General features: G+C 35.8%; 1 protein-coding gene across 10 annotated transcripts in view; it reads left to right on the top strand.

Moving 5' to 3' along the window:
- Nucleotides 1–18,166, top strand: part of GCFC2 (GC-rich sequence DNA-binding factor 2) — a 44,311-nt gene that overhangs the window by 19,963 nt on the left and 6,182 nt on the right. For 2 of the 10 annotated variants that reach the window (XM_032352592.1, XM_032352593.1), the window contains exons 7-13: nt 1,258–1,381; nt 2,319–2,400; nt 2,875–2,987; nt 3,937–4,136; nt 5,957–6,107; nt 11,269–11,390; nt 15,520–15,596. In XM_032352592.1, coding sequence (XP_032208483.1) covers nt 1,258–1,381; nt 2,319–2,400; nt 2,875–2,987; nt 3,937–4,136; nt 5,957–6,107; nt 11,269–11,390; nt 15,520–15,596 — 869 coding nt within the window. Of the gene's footprint in view, nt 1–1,257; nt 1,382–2,318; nt 2,401–2,874; nt 2,988–3,936; nt 4,137–5,956; nt 6,108–7,525; nt 8,480–10,768; nt 10,819–11,268; nt 11,391–12,422; nt 12,531–12,935; nt 13,247–15,519; nt 15,597–18,166 lie in introns of those variants that run through there. The other 8 variants (XR_004287872.1, XR_004287873.1, XM_032352594.1 and 5 more) reach the window with 8 other exon arrangements.

Below are 18,166 nucleotides of genomic sequence, written 5' to 3'. Positions count from 1 at the left end.
CTTCATGTCTCTCACCCAGTTACACCATCTCCAACCCCAACCCCCAGGGGCAGCAGCCCTCAGTTTGTTTCCTATGGTCAAGAGTCTCTCGTGGTTTGTCTCCCTCTCTAATTTCATCTTACTTGTTTATTTTGATCTGAAACAACCCTTTGTTTTATTAACCCTTGTAGTCTTTTTTTCTTGCGAATTATTTGTTGTCTGTGCCCTGTTGTCTTTTTAGTTCGTAGTGGGGATTTTTCTTTTTCTTTTTCATTTTTCCTTATATGGTGAAAATTTCTTACTGCTTAGAATTTTTAAATGTTTTATCCTACTTGATGTAGAAAGCAGTTTGTCTTTTGATTTCATTTGCAGTTTTTTTTTTTTTTGACATCCTGATGTTTTGAAATTTTTACATTAATCAGATCTTGAATCATTCTTTCCCTTTATAATTTCTGTTTTTGTTCTGTACATACTAAGTTCTTACATTAGGGTCTTGGGTTGACTTTTTTTCTTTTTAAGTTGATGAATCACTTTAAAAAAATACTTTCTACTTTCTTCATTGCTTTTTATTTACATTTAAAATGTTACCGAACAATTGGATTTCTTTTTCTCCTGTTGTTTCAAATTTACTTTTTATTGTCCCTTGGTAGTTACTTTTTGACGTATTTATTGCAATACCACTTAATTCATTGATCCTTGAAGAATGACGCTGTTAAAATCTCTTGGCCTACACATTGATGTACCCATGGCTATGAGTTAACATAGAACATCATTGGATTGGGGGGGAGTTGTTGCCCAAGAAATATAAGAAACACTGATTTTAAATAATCACTTATTTCTGCTTAGTAGTTTCTTTACCTGTCTTGTTAGGTCTCCTCCATTCTCCATTTTTTCAAATTAATCAGTTTCATCAGTGTGCCTCCTCAGCTGATGAAAAATAGCTGGTATTCCTCATTTTCTCCTGCTCCTCATATTTCAAATAAAGAATCCTGTTTCTTATCTATCCATTCTTAACCATGTTCCTAACTCTAGCCCATTTGCTTTTATTATTTATGATATTTATAGCTGTTTTAGTACTGTAAGTTGATTTTCTGGTTTTACCAATATTAAAAGCATTGGCAGCCACATCGGTATCTCACAATAAATACTGTGGTATAAATGTGGTAGTATTGAAAATGTTCCTTTATGTAAGAATTGAGCATAAACACATGCTTATGTATTGCTTTTTATAATTCATTATTGATGACCTACAAAATGTTACTTATATATGTATTTCAGATTGTCAGCATCCAAGAAATAGAATCATCCATGCATGCACTCCTTTTAAAACAAGCCATGACCTTTATGAAACGCAGGCAAGATGAATTAAAACATGAATCAACGTATTTACAACAGTTATCATGTTAGTGTTTTTCATGTTCAATATAATTTATTATTCATTAAGCTGAATTATCAGCTAAAGAATAAAATATTTTTATTCCTATACAAAAATATGCTTTTTTTTTATGCCTTTCATCTACCCTTTCCTAAAAACGTCAAAATATTTAGAGTCAGGGCTTTAAAATATCCTAAATTAAGTCTAAGACAAAAATTATATCTTCTAATCACTTAGTATTTGAGACAAGATATATGGTCCGATGAGTGTTTTGAGAGGAGTTGACGTAAACCTATAAGCCTGTAGGCTTACAGAAATCTAACTTATTAAAAATTTCATGGTCCTTCCACAGATTAGTTGTGGAGGTTAAAGATGTTTTGGTGGGTTTCGGTGATTATCTGTGAGATCTCAAATAAGATTTGGATGCTACCTTTTAGTTCTCATGCTGGTTTCAGAGATGGCTTCTTTGGATTAAAGTGCTGTCCAGGGAATAGTGAAAGAGATGAGATCATAACCAAATAGCTGATGAAAGCAAAGTGACTCTCAAACACATGACCTATAGTTGGTTAGAAATTATGGTACATTCTAAAGTAGAAAATAATATGAATAACATATTGGTAATACAAATAATTGTAGCAATTTAGGGGTTAAAAAAAAACTGGTGAAAACTACTGAAAAAGAATGTGAGAGAGAGAAACTTGGAAGAATTTCGTCAGTATTTTCAAGTGCTGATTTATATTCACCAGCCAAGGTATCAGGCTAGCAAGCTCAATGCCTATTAATATTGTGATAGGGAGTTAACATTGAAATTTCATTGCCTGATGAAATATGCAATTTAAGCATATTAAGTGTATTTATATATATCTATATGTATAGACACCCAAGATACAACTTTTGTTTAATAGTTTCTCACTATATTTCTTTTAAGAATTTACAGTATGAAATCAATTTTATTCATTAACAGGCAGAACTGAAACATCAACAAATGAAAGCTTGGCTGTAGATGAAAAAACTCAATGGATTTTAGAAGAGATTGAATCTCGAAGGTAACTGTATAATCTGAAGACTTAAAGCATCATTGAGCAATTATTTTTCACTACTTAAATATAGTTAACCCATATGGTATAATTAACCATAACTGAACGTTAGCTTGTGAGAATGATATAAAACCAAAATTGAGTTAAATGGTCCTCACCCCTCAAGGTTTAAAGACACACTGGTGTTTTGGGTCAGTCAAAAGGAAAAGGTAAGATGGCATGTATTGGTCCAGGAGTTTCTCATAACTACAGCCAGTCATTATTATATTGTTACTCCCTCTTTAAAGTCTGGGTAGCCCATGGGAATGTCCTGTAAGAAAAAGAGGGAGAACCACCAATTCAGATTAATCAAGCTGAAATGCCAAAAATATTAGCATAAAATTGTGTGATGTATATTCTGGGCATTTCTTTTTGTTTTAAAGCATTTCTTTTTAGCAGGAACTGTTCGTTTTCAATTTGTTTTTGGTTTATTGCAAAACATAGATCACGAAGAAGACAAGCAAGGGCACTTTCTGGGAATTGCGATCATCAGGAAGGGACATCTAGTGATGATGAACTGTCTTCAGCAGACATGAATGACTTCCAAAAAACCCAAGGTCAGTTACCAAGTTTTTAATATGTCTTAATTTGAAATATTAAAATGGTAGGAAGTGCTTTACTGTGCTTCCCCTTAAGTACATAAGGGCAATATATATATAAAATAGTTGGGAAATTTCAGGAAAAAAGAATACATTTTTTCCTTTTTTTTAGACTTTTTTCTTGGGGTACCTGGCTGGCTCAGTAGCACATGTGACTCTTGATCTTGGGGTTGTGAGTTTGAGCCCCCACTTTGGGATTTATTTAAAAAAAAAAAAAAGACTTTTTCTACCTCTGAAAAAATGGGATGAAATGGAGGAACATTGTGAGTGTTCTGCATCTTTATAGTTTTGCATCTTTATAGTTTTTTTCCCTCAGTCTTCCTCATCTTTTGTAAAGGAACCATGGACATTTTGGTTTCTTTTTTTTATGACATACTTTCTATATCGTCATTTTTAATTGAAAAGTTAAATTTAGGGGCTCCTGGCTGGCTCATTCACTAAAGCATACAACTCTTGTTCTCGGGATTGTGAGTTCAAGCCCCACATTTTGGGTAGAGGTTACTTAAAAATTGTAGTGAAATGAGAAGGTAAAATACTGTGTTGTAAGAATTGGAGCCTTAATGTTAGATAGGTTTGAAGAAGGGCTGTATCTTAGGCAGATCCATTGACCTCCCTGAATCTCATGTTGCTTATTTGCTTGTTTTTTGTCTGTAAATAGGGTAGTAATACCTGCTTTGTAGGGAAGATAGTGACGATGCTAACGTAACAGGGACTCTATAAGTGGTGGAGTTCCTTAGTGTCGATATGGCTATTAAAGCATTTTTCTTAATAAAAACTAATTTATGTTAATATCAAAGGAAAGTTTTCAGCTCAGTTGATCATATACATCTTTGTACATGATTGTTTATAGGAAACAAAGGTCACAAATTTAAAATGTATTATATACAGAGACTCATTTTGTTTACAGATGACATTTCACAGGATCATAAGAAGATTTTTGAAGATGTACATGATGATTTTTGTAATATCCAGCATATTTTGTTGAAATTTCAACAATGGCGAGAAAAGTATCCTGATTCTTATTATGAAGCATTCATTAGTTTGTGTATACCGAAGCTTTTAAATCCCTTAATCCGAGTTCAGCTGATTGATTGGAATCCTCTTAAGGTATTTAAGCTTAACATATAAAGGAAATAATTCTGTTGTGTTAATTATTTAAATGCCCTTGTTATCAGGTAGCTTTAAAACACATAGAGTTGGAATTGATAATTAGTGCTTTGGGGTAATAGTTTGCATTCATCTTTTTTATTTTTGGTTCTCCCTTTATTTTTAAGGCCGAATAGCACTAAACATCTGCAAAGGAAACTTTTTTGGTTTTTGTTTTTTAGCTTCTTCTATGATAAGTTTAATATCTTCTTAAATGATTTAAAAATGTAAAGGTAGTGTTAGCTTTTGGCCTGAGGAATTTGACATACGTACCAAGAACTCTGAAGTTGGAGATGGTATATTGGTAATAATTTGGTTTGGAAAGCTGCATGGAAGAAGGGGAGTGGAAATGAGGATTGGAAGAGTAAAGAAGATTTAAACGAGACAAAATTTTTCGTAAAAGTGAATAAGGAGAAATCGTAGTTCAAGAGCTAGAGACTACGTAGAGATTCAGATCCTAAATTAAGAGATAGGAACTTACCTTGGTAAATAATGGGAGGAGTAGCATTTTGAGAGTAATGTTTTAGGAAGCCCTAGCAGCAGGCTAACTTGGAGAGAAGGGAAATAAGAGGTGGATATAATACTGAAAGGTACTACTCTACACCGAGTCCAAGGTAGTGAATTCTTCACACAGAATGGTAGTGACAAAGGAGAGAGAAGGGTTGATTATCCAGAGAGAGAAAGAGATACTGAGAGTCATAACCATGGAGAAGAAACTGATGGTTACCAGAGGGGAGGGGGACAAGGGAGTGGGTGAAAGAGGCATGAGGATTAAGCAGTGCACTTGTCCTGATGAACACTGGGTGATGTATGGAGGTGTTGAATCACTGTATTGTATACCTAAAACTAATACAACTCTATGTTAACTATATTAGAATTAAAATGAAAGAATTAGTAAAATACTAAGAATAACTCTGACATCATCACATCAAAAGGTTGCCCCAGTGTTTTGATTCTGGGTTATTAGAGCAGTGGTAGTTCCATTAATAGGAATGGGGACTTTCCAGAGGGAAAAAAATTTTGAAGGAAGTTTTACTGATAGTTTTACTAATAGTGGAACGTCCATGTGAATATATCTAGTAAGGAGACAAATGAGAAAATGAAGGAATAGAGAACCAAAGATAAAGACTGAACAAACTAAAGGAGACAGAGCCATGTCCTTTTATCTTTCTCTGTCCTAGTTATGCATGCCTGTTGCTGTGTTACATTCGGGTCCACGCAGTCTTCATAGTACAGGAGCTAAGCTTATCTCTAAGAAAATAAGTAGTTGGTTAGACAGCAGCATAGTTGTTAACCGCTCAGCTGATCTGTTCATTCATTCAACAAATAATAATTTGCCATCTGCCACTTGCTTATTAAGCTAAACCACCTGTAAAAAACACATTTGTGCCTATGAGAATTGAGGGAGCCAGAAATGAATTTTGCATGAGGCAAATGAATTTTTATAAACAAATTCCAGGTTATATTAAGTACTATTCTAACAAATGTATATTTTGTTCCCAAAAGTAAAGTGTGGCAGGTTCTGAACACAGTGGGCATTTTCGGAGAATTTGTCATACAAACAATGGATAGAATATAGTTTCTTGTCATACTCTTTAGACATCAATCTTAGTCATGTCATCCTGCCTAGTCTTGGTGGTCTAGTGCTAAATACAGGGGCTTAAAATGTGGAATTATTCTTTTTTGATTCTCAGAAAGGTTCCAGTGATTACTCAAAAATATAACTATTCTAAAGTAATGTTTAAGAATGTATTGATAATTTTGATAATTTTATTTATAAGTGTGATGCCATAGGTTTAAAACAGATGCCGTGGTTCACATCTATAGAAGAATTTATGGCTAACAGTATGGAAGATTCAAAGAAGGAGGATAGTTCTGATAAGAAGATCTTGTCTGCTGTCATCAACAAAACAATTATTCCTCGACTTACAGGTACTACTGCTTTGTAATCTTGGTAAAATTAAATTATTCTCTGGCAGAGTCTAAGATCATTAATTTCTGTTATATTCACAGATTATTTTTTAGAAGTTTTTGAACACAGGGAAATGTAAAATGCAGTAAAAATCAATAGATGTCATAATTGAAGGTAATTAAGGAGTGCTTCTTTACACAAGTGATTGGCTACCAGACTGCTAGTATTCTTCAGCCTTTAGCATTTATGACATTAGTGTTACTTTTTTTTTTTTTTTAATATTTTATTTGTTTATTTGACAGCTAGAGAGAGAGCACAAGTAAGCAGAGTGGCAGGGAGATGGGGAGAGAGAGAAGCAGGCTCTCTACTGAGAGCCTGATGCGGGGCTCGATCCCAGGACCCTGGAACCATGACCTGAGCCGAAGGCAGCCGCTTAACCAACTGAGCCACCCGGGCGCCCCCATTAGTGTTACTTTTATAGCATCTGAGTCATTTATTAGTGATATACTTTCATTCCTACTGCAGTAGGATTTCTTCCTTTCCCTTGACTTCATCCCATTTCTTTTTATTTCTTTCTTTAAAAAACCTTACTACATCTTCCTCACATCTGCACTTAGCATTGATGCTTGTTTGCTTCAGTCTGAAGAGTTGTTTCATCTGAAATTGTACTTGATAAGGAACTGTTTCACCATGTCCCTGAGAACAGATTTGGATAGCAAAGGCTGCAGAATTCTTAAAAAGTGAAACAACCACTTTTGTATTGCTTCTTAGCCAATTTGGCTAACTTTAAAGATTTTCCTCCGTGTATCTTGCAGTACAGTCATGGTTTAATTAGAAAGTTACTACTTTTACCTAGCTCTGTTAATGGTAGCACAGATTATGTATGCCTCATATAAGTTCTCTTTTAAAAACTCCAAATACAGGGGCGCCTGGGTGGCTCAGTGGGTTAAAACCTCTGCCTTTGGCTCGGGTCATGATTCCAGGGTCCTGGGATTGAGCCCCACATCGGGCTCTCTGCTCAGCAGAGAGCCTACCTCCTCCTCTTTCTCTGCCTGCCTCTCTGCCTGCTTGTGATCTCTGTCTATCAAATAAATAAATAAAATCTTTAAAAAAAAAAAAAAACTCCAAATACATCACTTAAAATAAGTAGAATTATGAGAAATTAATATTATATATTTATTCTTGAGCTCTGTCCTGGATCCTCTTATACTCTTCATGAGCCCCATGGGTAATCTTATGCACTCATTTAGTGACATCTGTATCTGTGCTGTTCCGTGTGGTAACCAGTAACTAAATGTGATTATTAAAATTTTCAACTAGGTAAAATTAAAATTTACTTGCTCGGTTACACTAATGACATTTTAAATACTTAATAATTACATATATGTAGCTCATAGCTATCATAGTACAAATATAACATGTTTTTTCCATCATTCAGAAAGTTACTTCAGATAGCGCTGCTCTTTGCAATTTTAAATCCAAAAGAACTGGAGGAAGTCCAGATCTCTCTTATCAAAGTACCTTCGAAGTACCTCTACTTGGATGTCCAGCAGTCACTCGCAGTGCACATGTGAAGTCATACTTACCATCTTTGCTACAGATATACTCCTCGTGTTCCTTGTCAAGAAAATGGCATCTCCATCTACCCATGTATTCAAACCAGAATTTTCAAGTCATTCACTCTCTTCCTTTTTCTTGCTTCCTTATATAAGCAATAGCCACATCTGGTTTGGGTCCCCCCAGCCATTTTCTAACCTATTTTCTGTACTACAGCCAGTGTAATTTGTGAGTCTAAAATGTGAGTCTGGTTCTGTCATAACTCACTTAAAACACTTTCATCATTCTTAACTCCCCCTTGGGATGAAGCCTCAACTCTTTAACATGGCTTTCATGGCCTTTCAGAATCACATCTTTGCTTAGGAATTCTCTAGCCCCATCTCTTGCTAAGCTCTCTTCCTTCTTTTCCTCATCCTTTCCTCTACTACATTTTAGCTATATTCTTCCTAGGCCTTTGTATCTTCTATGTTCTATCCATTTGGCAAACCTCCCAGCCCCACCCCTTCCTCCTGGCTAATTCCTCTTCATCTTTCAGTATAGACATCACTTTTAGGAACTGGTTTACACATACCTCTCTGGGTTCCTGTAGCATTCTGAACTCATACTTATGGTTACACCAACACATTGAATTATAATTGTTTATATAAATGTATTTGCCTTAGACAAAGTTGTTCAAAGGCAGCTACCTACCTAATCTTATTCATTGCTGTGCCTCTTGTATTGAACACTAGGCACATAGTAGGCTCTCAGTACTAGTTGACCAAATATTTCTACGGTTATTAGAAACCTAAACTTCTGGGGCTCCTGGGTGGCTCAGTCAGTTAAGCATCTGCCTTCAGCTCACATCATGATCCTGGGTTCCTGGGATCAAGCTGTACATCGAGCTCCCTGCTGAGCAGGGAGCCTGCTTCTCCCTCCTTCTGTAGCTCCCTCTGCTTGTGTTCTCATGCACTCTCTGTCAAATAATTGAATAAAATATTTTTAAAAAAAAAAAAAGAAGTCTAGATGCTTGAGAAGTCACTTTTATTTTTGTTTTTTTTTCTTTTTACCTATTTCATTTTTTCTATTATTTAACTTATATTTTATAGGGTCTGCCTGATATCAGGCACTGTTATTGATTCAGCACATACATTAGTGAACAAAATAATAATCCCTTTCCTCCTGGAGCTTACATTCTGCAAAAAAGACGGATAACAAATAAAAATCTAGAAAACGTTAGTTATGAGGGCTGAGATGAAAAAGTAAGAGAAAGGGATACAAATTATCAAAGAGGAGTGCAATTTAAAAAAGATTGACCAAAGAAGGCCTTCCTAAGAAGTTCATAATTGAGTAGATTCTGAAAGGAAAAAGTGGGCCCTAAGAATATCTGGGGAAACAGAATCCACGACAGTGGGAACAGCAAATGCAAAGGACCTGAGGTAGGAGCCAGCCTGATTTCCTTGAGAAATAGCACATAGCTCTTTGTGGCTATAGTGGTGTGAGGATGGGCAGAGAACAGAAAGAGGTTAACAAGATGACAAGAGCTGGGGCACTTGGGTGGCTCAGTCATTTAAGCCTATGATTCTTGGTTTCAGCTCAGGACATAATCTCAGGGTCGTGGGATCGAGGCCTATATCGGGCTCTACACTCGGTATGGAGTCTGCTTGAGATTTTATCTCTTTCTCTCCAAAATAAAGATCTTTTTTAAAAAAATGACATGGGCTACATTATATGGATTCTTATCATTTGTAAGGACTTCACTTTTTATTGTAATTGAAAGAGTGAGAAATAATTGGTCTGCCTAACATTTTGACAGAATCACTGTGGTTATTGTGTTGAGAATGAACTGTAGGCAGACCATTTAGGAAGCCTTTGCAGTAATCCAAGCGACAGATGATACTGGCTTAGGCTAGGGTGTTAAAAGTGGAGTTCTGAAAAGTGGTTGAATTCTGCATACATTTTGAAGATAGCACTAACAGAATTTTCTAATGGATTGGTTATGTGGAGCAAGAGAGAGAAGAATTCAAGAGTGACTGCATGGGTTTGGGCCCAAGCATTTGGAAGGACAGAGTTGCCATTTTCTGAAGTGGAAGAGACTGAGAGGAGCATGTTTAGAGCAAGGAGGTCTTATCGGGAGCTTAGTTTGACAAATGCTGAGTTTGCAGTGCCTGTCATCCAAGCAGAGATGTCAACTAGGTTGTTGAATACATGAGTCTAAAGGAGAGGGCCAAGTAGCAGACATAAATTTGTAATTTATCAGCACATCAATGACAGAGCCACAAAACTGACTTTAAATACTAAGGGTATTTATAAATGTCGATAGGAAAGAGAAGGTGAGTGACCTGAGTCCTGAGGTACTCCAGCATTCTTTAATCAAAGAGATGACAGGCAGCCAGCAAAGGAGACCACAGAGATAGGTGGGAAATCAGGAATGCTATCCTGGATGCCAAGAAATGTTTGTAAGGGGAGTGGTGAACTGTTCCAGTTGTTGCTGATAAATCAGTTGGGTTGCTGATAAATCAGTTGGGGACTAGAATCAACCATTAGGTTTTGCAAGGTGAAGGTCATCTCCAATGGTAGCAATAGTTTAGGTAGAATGGTTGGAGATAAGGTCTAATTGAAGTGAATTCAGGGGTTAATAGGAGGAAAGAAATTAGACAGTTTTGACAGTTTTTTGAATTTTGTTGTAAAGTAAAGGAAAGAAATAAGGCAATATTAGAGGGGAAAGAAGGGGCAAGGGAAGGGTTATTTTTAGTATAAGAGAATAATTGTTTGTAGGCTGATGGGAAAGATCCGGTAGAAGTGATGGCAATACCGAAGTTAAGAGGGCAGAATTCTGGGAACAGTATCTTCCAGCAAGCCAAAGGCATTGAGAAGAAAAGTTGGCCTTCATGAGGAGCTTGGGGGCTTCAACCATAAGAATGGAAGACAAATTAAGAGTATGTTGGGGGTGGGGTTATGGACATTGGGGAGGGTATGTGCTTTGGTGAGTGGTGATTCACAGACCTATACCCCTGGGGATAAAAATACATGTTTATAAAAAATAAAAAAATTAAAAAAAAAAAAAGAGTATGTGGGCATGGATGTAGGTAGGTGTATAGATTCTGCAGTAGTTTATGGAACTTTTCTTCTGTTTTTTCATCAGTTGAGGAAGTCTCAACATGAGGGCAAGAGCAAGGGAAGAGAAAAGAAAATGTAAACAGCTGTCTGGAAGAGTCAAGTCCATTAACTGAGAGAGCAAGGAGGGGAAAAAAGGACAGGAAATGATCATCTGGATAAGAGGAAGGAGGAATGGGCCAGGGAAACATGATTGCTAGGCAGCATGAAGGGCTCACTGGAGTTTCACAGTGATAAGTTTAAAGTATATTTTTTTTTTCCAGCCATGATTTAGCCACATGGTTGGAGCCACAGACTTGGTGACAAGTAGATTTAATTTACCTAGGGCTGTGGTTGAGTTAAACAAGTTTAACAGAGCCCAAAAAGGACAAGGAAATTGAGGATGTATGCAAATACATAATGGTAATGATTGGCATGGATTTTAAATTGCATAGGATGGGAGTCTTTGCTAAAGGCCTCAGCTGTTTATATGTGAAAAGCAAAGCAATCTAGTAAATAAATTGTACATTACTGAAACTTTTGTTTCAGACTTTGTAGAATTCATTTGGGATCCCTTGTCGACCTCACAGACAACAAGTTTAATAACACACTGCAGAGTGATTCTTGAAGAACTTTCCACTTGTGCAAATGAAGTTAGTAAAGGCAAACAGGTAATAATTTCTAGAGTTAATAAATGTCTTGATTTATTTATAGATTAATGTAATTTTGTTCTAAATCTTTGTTTACAGAAGATGCAAATGAAGTAATTACCAAATAACAATTTGGGGAGAAATAGATTTACTTCTGATTTATAGAAACTAGGATTGACCATTTCTTCTTATTGATAATAAGATGAAAGAATATACCTTCATATTTATGAACACTCTAATAAGGATGACAGTTGTTATTAATTATAGGATACACATACATGTAATAAGATCCAGATTATTATATTAGTTTATTCCTCTCTGTTCAGTGGCCTGATTTTTGTTCCCATGGTCCAGCCACCCATTTTTCAGGTTTGTGAATATACTTTGGACCTGCAGAGATGAACAGGCATAAATGCATTAGTGCAAATTTGTTCCTTCTAAGAGGGAAAAACAATTATTTACTTTTTTTTTTTAGCAATAATCTGGTATTATGGCTTCACTTTAATAATAATTTTAAAATTAGGTTAACATTCATTATATTAACTAGTTACTTGTAATCGGCCAAAGTTAAGAGCAGTAATCTCTTTAAGGATTCCAAAAGTTCAGTGAATATGGAGCACTTGGCTGGCTCAGTCAGTAGAGCTTGTGAGTCTTGATCTTGGAGCCTGAGTTCAAGCCCTACATTTGGGTGTAGATTATACTTAAAATTTTTTTTAAATCCTTAAAAAAAAAGTTTAGTAGGATAGATTTTCATCATACCATTATTTAGAATTGAGTTTTGTTCAACATAAGACCTAAGGAGAGACCTTTTAGAGGCTTTGGTGAGAATGTGTTAAATCTTACTTTTATTGTGGTACTCCTTTTTATCATTCTGCTTTTTGATGAGAATGTCACATATTCATACAGTTAAATCAGTAAATCAAATATATATTGAGCTTTAAGGAAATTGAGAGAGAATTGACAGTCTGGAGATTGTCCAGAGTAGAATAAGCAAAGTGGTTGAGAAGCAAGGAGGCATGTCACATTCGTATTCTGAACACCATTAAATTTTAGCACTGGGAATTATTATGAAGGAGGGAAGCTGTAAGAAGTAAGAGGGAGAAGAGGGAAACCAGCATGATTCTGTCTTCAAGCAACATGTGATCTTAAAGGAAATAAGATGTGCATAAGTTGTTATTTAAGGGGTGCCTGGGTGACTCAGTTCATTAAGCTCAGGTCTCGGTCATGAGTTCAAGCCCCACGTTGGGCGTGAAGTCTACATTAAAAAGGAAAAAATTATGTTATTTAAAATAGGAAGTGAGAAGTGGAGGAAGACAAGGAACAATTATTTAATTCCTGCTATGTACTTCGCACTCTCTTGGACCTTGTTCCTGTGTCATCTTAGTTCTAGCTGCTCTATTAAAAAATGGGTGATAGCTTAATTTTACAGATGAAGATACAGTCTCAGAAATTGGTTCATAGTAATACCTTGAATTAGAACTAGGATTTGAACCTTAATCTTATTTCAAAGCCTAAGCTTGCGTCACTGACCACATTGCCTCCCCTCCCCTCCCCCAACCTGTGCAGCCCAGATAAAATACTGTGAAATGTTTAAGGTGGCATTTGAGCCCAGTGGAAAGTCAAGGATTTGAACATATAGCAACTGATGGGGGTAAGAGCGTCTTCACCTCGTTCCAATAGGATAAAGACATACAACTTGAAAATCATTTCAGAAATTAGAGCTATTTAACTTAGAAAAAGATACACATGAAGATTCTTTATTTGAAGAAGGAGTGGGTTTATTCTGTGTTGTTACAGAGCATTGAATCAGGATCAGTAGATAAGAACCACAAGGAAATAGATATGGAATCTTATATCTGCTCTCTGTATGGGACTATGTAAGTGTAACCTAAATATAATCAGTGCTTTTCTATTTATTAAACACTTTCACATTGTCTCATTTGATCTTCACAACCCTGTAGAATGTGTTGACTTTAACTCCATTTTACAGATGAAGAAGCTGGGGCCCAGAGGGCCATGTCCCTGGTAAAAGGTCACTTGGGTCTTAAGTGGTAGACCTGGCACTTTGTAATTTATAATAACTAAAATCTTTCAAAAGTGTTAGAGATCCACTCATGAAGTTCTTATACAAGCAATTTTTATTCTGGAAGCCCTCCCACAATGAATGTGGAAAATGGGTTCTTTGTGTAATTAGTAGGAGACTGGACTGTATCAGGATTTTTCATCTTCAACAGTCTTGGCATTTGGAGCAAGATAATTCTGTGGAAAGTTGTCCTGTGCTCTGTAGTGTGCTTAGCAGCTTCCCTGGCCTATAACCACTAGATGCCAGTAGTGCTCTCTAGTCTCGACAACCAAAAATCTCTCCAGACACTGTAAAACACTCCCTGAGTGTGGCATAGTCACTCGTACATAAGAATCTCTGAACTACATAGTGTTCCTGGCTACTGAGACAGTTTGCCTTGCCAGTGACATCACTCTGTTTTTTCAGTGATGAGTAAGAAATTGAAGAGAATGAAAAAGATTCTAGAATAATGGACTCAAACAGCATAGTTCTTATTTTCAAAGTAAGAAGCAAATGATTCTATAAGCTAATGCCTGGTTGAGAATAGTTTTGATTCTTGATAAGATTCTAAAATAGATTATTACAGAGGTAGATTGTGAACACCTGAAAAAAAAAAAAAAGTAGTAATTACTATAATCTATCACTGATAGGGTTCCTAAATGCAGGTGATTGCTTACTGAAGCAAAGTGTCCCATATTATCTCAGTTACTTTCACTGAATAGTAAGGTACTGTGCAGGTAGAGTAGGTAGTGTATTTATAATTGTTCCTGAGGATTAAATGGGGAAAGATAAGCTTAGCAATTTACAGTTAGGTACAAGAAACTGGTAAGAGTATGGCTATAGAATACTGGACCAAGAGGAATGTGGCTACCTTTGGGGGGAGTCTTTTAGTATTAGGTATCTTCTTAATATTTGCCCTGTTCAATATTGAACTGGATGAAGATGTAAAATGCCTGCTAATAAAATTTGTCAATGGCACAAAGCTAGGAATTCTGCATAGACTTATAGATAGTAGAATAGTATTCAAAGGGATTTCAAATATTGAGAAAATGGACTCTCAAAGTATACGGTGTGAAAGGAATATATATTATGTCCTACCTCTGTATTCAGACATTCAACTGCATAAATAAAAGATAGGAAAGAAATGGCCTAGAAGCAGTGTAAAAACTACTAAAGCTTTTAGAGTCTTTTCAAAGCTAGTTTAAAGAATGTATACAGAGTGTGTTTGTATGTGTGTCTGTGGTCGTTAAAACTTTACTGTTTGGAGAACTTTTCCCCCCTACGAAATAATGTATTTGAATAATCGAAAAACTTAATGAGCTCAGAGTTTAAAAATATAGGAGTTTGTTTTAAACAAATTTTTGGAAATAATGTCAAATTACAGAAAATTCTCATGAATAAAAATAGCATGCTCATAGGCCCTTTACCCAGATTCACCTGTCATTAATATTTTGCTCCATTATGCTTTATTATCTGCTGTTCCATTGTATATATACACAGTTTGTTTCTCCTGAACACTTTGTGAGTAAATTGCTTATTTGTTAAGAATAAAAAGTCTGGGGGGAAAAAATAAGAATAAAAAGTTTGTTACATAATCATGGGACACTTACCATTTTCAGTAAACTTCATATACTTAATCTACCATCCATATCCCACTTCCAACATTTAACTCAATAATGTCCTTTGTAGCATTTCTTTTTAGAAAACTGTTTTTAAGAAACACAAATTTTAAACAATATGGAAATATTTGTCAAGGCTGGCATTCGAAATGATGTATTTTAAATGGAAAAGAACTTTTATACAATATTGTGTGTAATATAGCTCCCAAACTGGAAACACCTGAATATCCCATTATTAGTATTGATGTGACAGAATATGCCCTACAACAATGAAAATGCACTAGCTACAGCTGTATGCACCAACATGGGTGAATAAAGTTCTCTTGTTACCTCATTGATAGTGATTTTAACACCTGATTCTGTGTTACAGTATAGTACAAATTTGTACTATACTTTTAAAATTACTACTTTTGGTAAATAGACTTCTACCTATGGCTATCACTGATGCTTTTAAATTTTTCTATAATAGGACTTACTTAAATCCGTTGTTGTGAGAATGAAGAAAGCAATAGAAGATGATGTTTTTATTCCTCTGTATCCAAAGAGGTAAGAGCTTTTGATTTTTAGATTATATGTAATAGCTAATCATGTAACGCAAACTTAAGAATGCAGTGCAAAAGAAACTAAATTAAGTGTTCTCTAGGGGCACCTGGGTGGCTCAGTGGGTTAAAGCCCCTGCCTTTGGCTCAGGTCATGATCCCAGGGTCCTGGGATCGAGCCCCACATCGAGCTCTCTGCTCAGCAGGGAGTCTGCCTCCCTTCCTCTCTCTCTGCCTGCCTCTCTGCCTACCTGTGATCTCTGTCAAATAAATAAATAAAATCTTTAAAAAAAAAAATTAGGTGTTCTCTCAAATATACATACACCTAATAAGGTGCAAATTGGGATTTCAGCAAAATAATTCACTTTTTCATTCCATGTATGATATCTGACACACTTGGACTTAGATGTTTGTTTTTTTTATGTTAAGAACGTAGCAGATGGCATCACAGTGTGATTAAATCCAGATTCTGGAGCCCAGATTTACTAGATATTTGACTTTGGGCTTGTGTGCATCAGTGTCTTTGTATGTAAAGTAAGGTATTAATGCCTACTTCACAAGACACTGTGAAGATGAAACACATGCTCAGAGCGGTGCCAGCACAGAAAGCTAGAAACTCTGTGAATTATGGATTTACTTTAGGAAACAAGTAGGGGTTTTTTGCTTTTGTTTTCCTTGCCTGAGGAGATATTTTTCCTAGATGAAAAATGTTGCTATGGCTGTTGCCAAAAAAAATTATTGCCTGTGCTCTCTTCTAGGATTCTGAAGTTTTCAGGTCTCACATTTAGGTCTTTAATCCATTCTGAGTTTGTTTTTTTGTATGGCAGAAGAAGGTGGTCCAGTTTTCCGGCACCATTTGTTGAGATTATCTTTTCCCCTTTGAATATTCTTGCCTTTTTTTATTGTAGAATCAATTGACCATATAAATATGGGTTTATTTCTGGGTCTTTATTCCATTCCATTAATCTATGGGTCTATTTTTTTGCCAGTACCGTACTGTTCTGACTACAGCTTTGTAGTGTATCTTGAGATCTGGAATTGTGACACCTCCAGTTTTGTCCTTTCTCATGCTTGGTTTGACTGTTTCGAATTTTCTGTTGTTCCATACATATTTTAGTATTATTCTAGTTTTGTGAAAAATGCAGTTGGTATTTTGATAGGGATTGCCTTAAATCTTTAGATTGCTTTGGGTAGGGTGGACATTTTAACGGCATTTGATCTGCCAGTCCACGAGAATGATATTAACTTTCCATGTGTTTTATGTTGTCTTTAGTTTCTTTCATCCATGTTTTATAGTTTGCAGAGTACAGGTCTTTCACCTCATTGGTTAAGTTTATTTCTAGGTATTATGTTCTTCTCAGTACAGTTATAAATGCAATTGTTTTTTTTTTTTTAAAGATTTTATTTATTCATTTGACAGAGAGAGATCACAAGTAGATGGAGAGGCAGGCAGAGAGAGAGAGAAAGAGGGAAGCAGGCTCCCCGCTGAGCAGAGCGCCCGATGCGGGACTCGATCCCAGGACCCTGAGATCATGACCTGAGCCAAAGGCAGCGGCTTAACCCACTGAGCCACCCAGGCGCCCTAAATGCAATTGTTTTCTTAATTTCTTTTTGCTACTTCATTATTAGTGTATAGAAATGCAACAAATTTCTGTATATTAATTTTGTATCTTGTGACTACTGAATTCACTTATCAGTTCTAGTAGTTTTGGTGGAATCTTCAGGGTTCTATATACAGTATCATGAAGCAAGTAGTATCTGAAGCTTTTTATACATTTGCTAAAAAGACAGTTTATAGTACTGGATCATGAACTAAAGTGATCCAGTGAGCGTTCACAGGATGGAAGAGCTTCTGTGGAGAGAAAAGAAAGGAACTTCTGAGCTTTCTGGCTAATTTAATTGTGAAGAGATACCTGCGTATAAAAATTATGCCCTGTTAAAGTTTGTAGTATAATGTTTAAATAAGAAATCTATTCATATGGTTCAGAAGTATGAGTAGTAAGAGTATGTATATTTTAATTTATATTTAAAACGGAGTCTTACTCCCTCCCCTCCTGCCCTCCATCCAGTTTTTGCCCCTCCTCTTCCATATACATAATAATCACTGTTAGTAATTTTTTTACCTTTCCATAATTTCGTCATGTAATTAGAATTAAATACTTACATATGCCGTAATCTTATTCCCACCCCATCATTCTATAGCAGAGAAGGTACATTTGTAACCATAGTCTTGTACCTTATTTTGACTTAGTATATCTTTGAGATCATATCATCACAAGAGTACTTTCCTCCTGTTTTAAGCTGCCTAATTTGCCTTCATATAATGTAATGTAACTGGTGGGCATGGGAGTGAAAAACCATTACCAACAGTGCTGTGAATAATTTTATAGACCCGCCAACCAGTACATGTGCAATAATACCTCCAGAAGGCATTCTCAGAAATAGGGTTGTTGGATCAAAGTGTACATGTAATTGTAATTTTGATATCAGAGCACTCTACTTACATTCTGTTAATGTGTTAAAGTTTAATTTAGTTGCTTAAAAAAAAAGAGTTTTTTAAACCCTGGTTCTGTAAGA

This window comes from Mustela erminea, chromosome 7 (assembly GCF_009829155.1).
Source record: "Mustela erminea isolate mMusErm1 chromosome 7, mMusErm1.Pri, whole genome shotgun sequence".
NCBI lineage: Eukaryota > Metazoa > Chordata > Mammalia > Carnivora > Mustelidae > Mustela > Mustela erminea.
The sequence above is the reverse complement of the archived record's forward strand: the minus strand, read 5'-3'. Positions and strand labels throughout refer to the sequence as shown.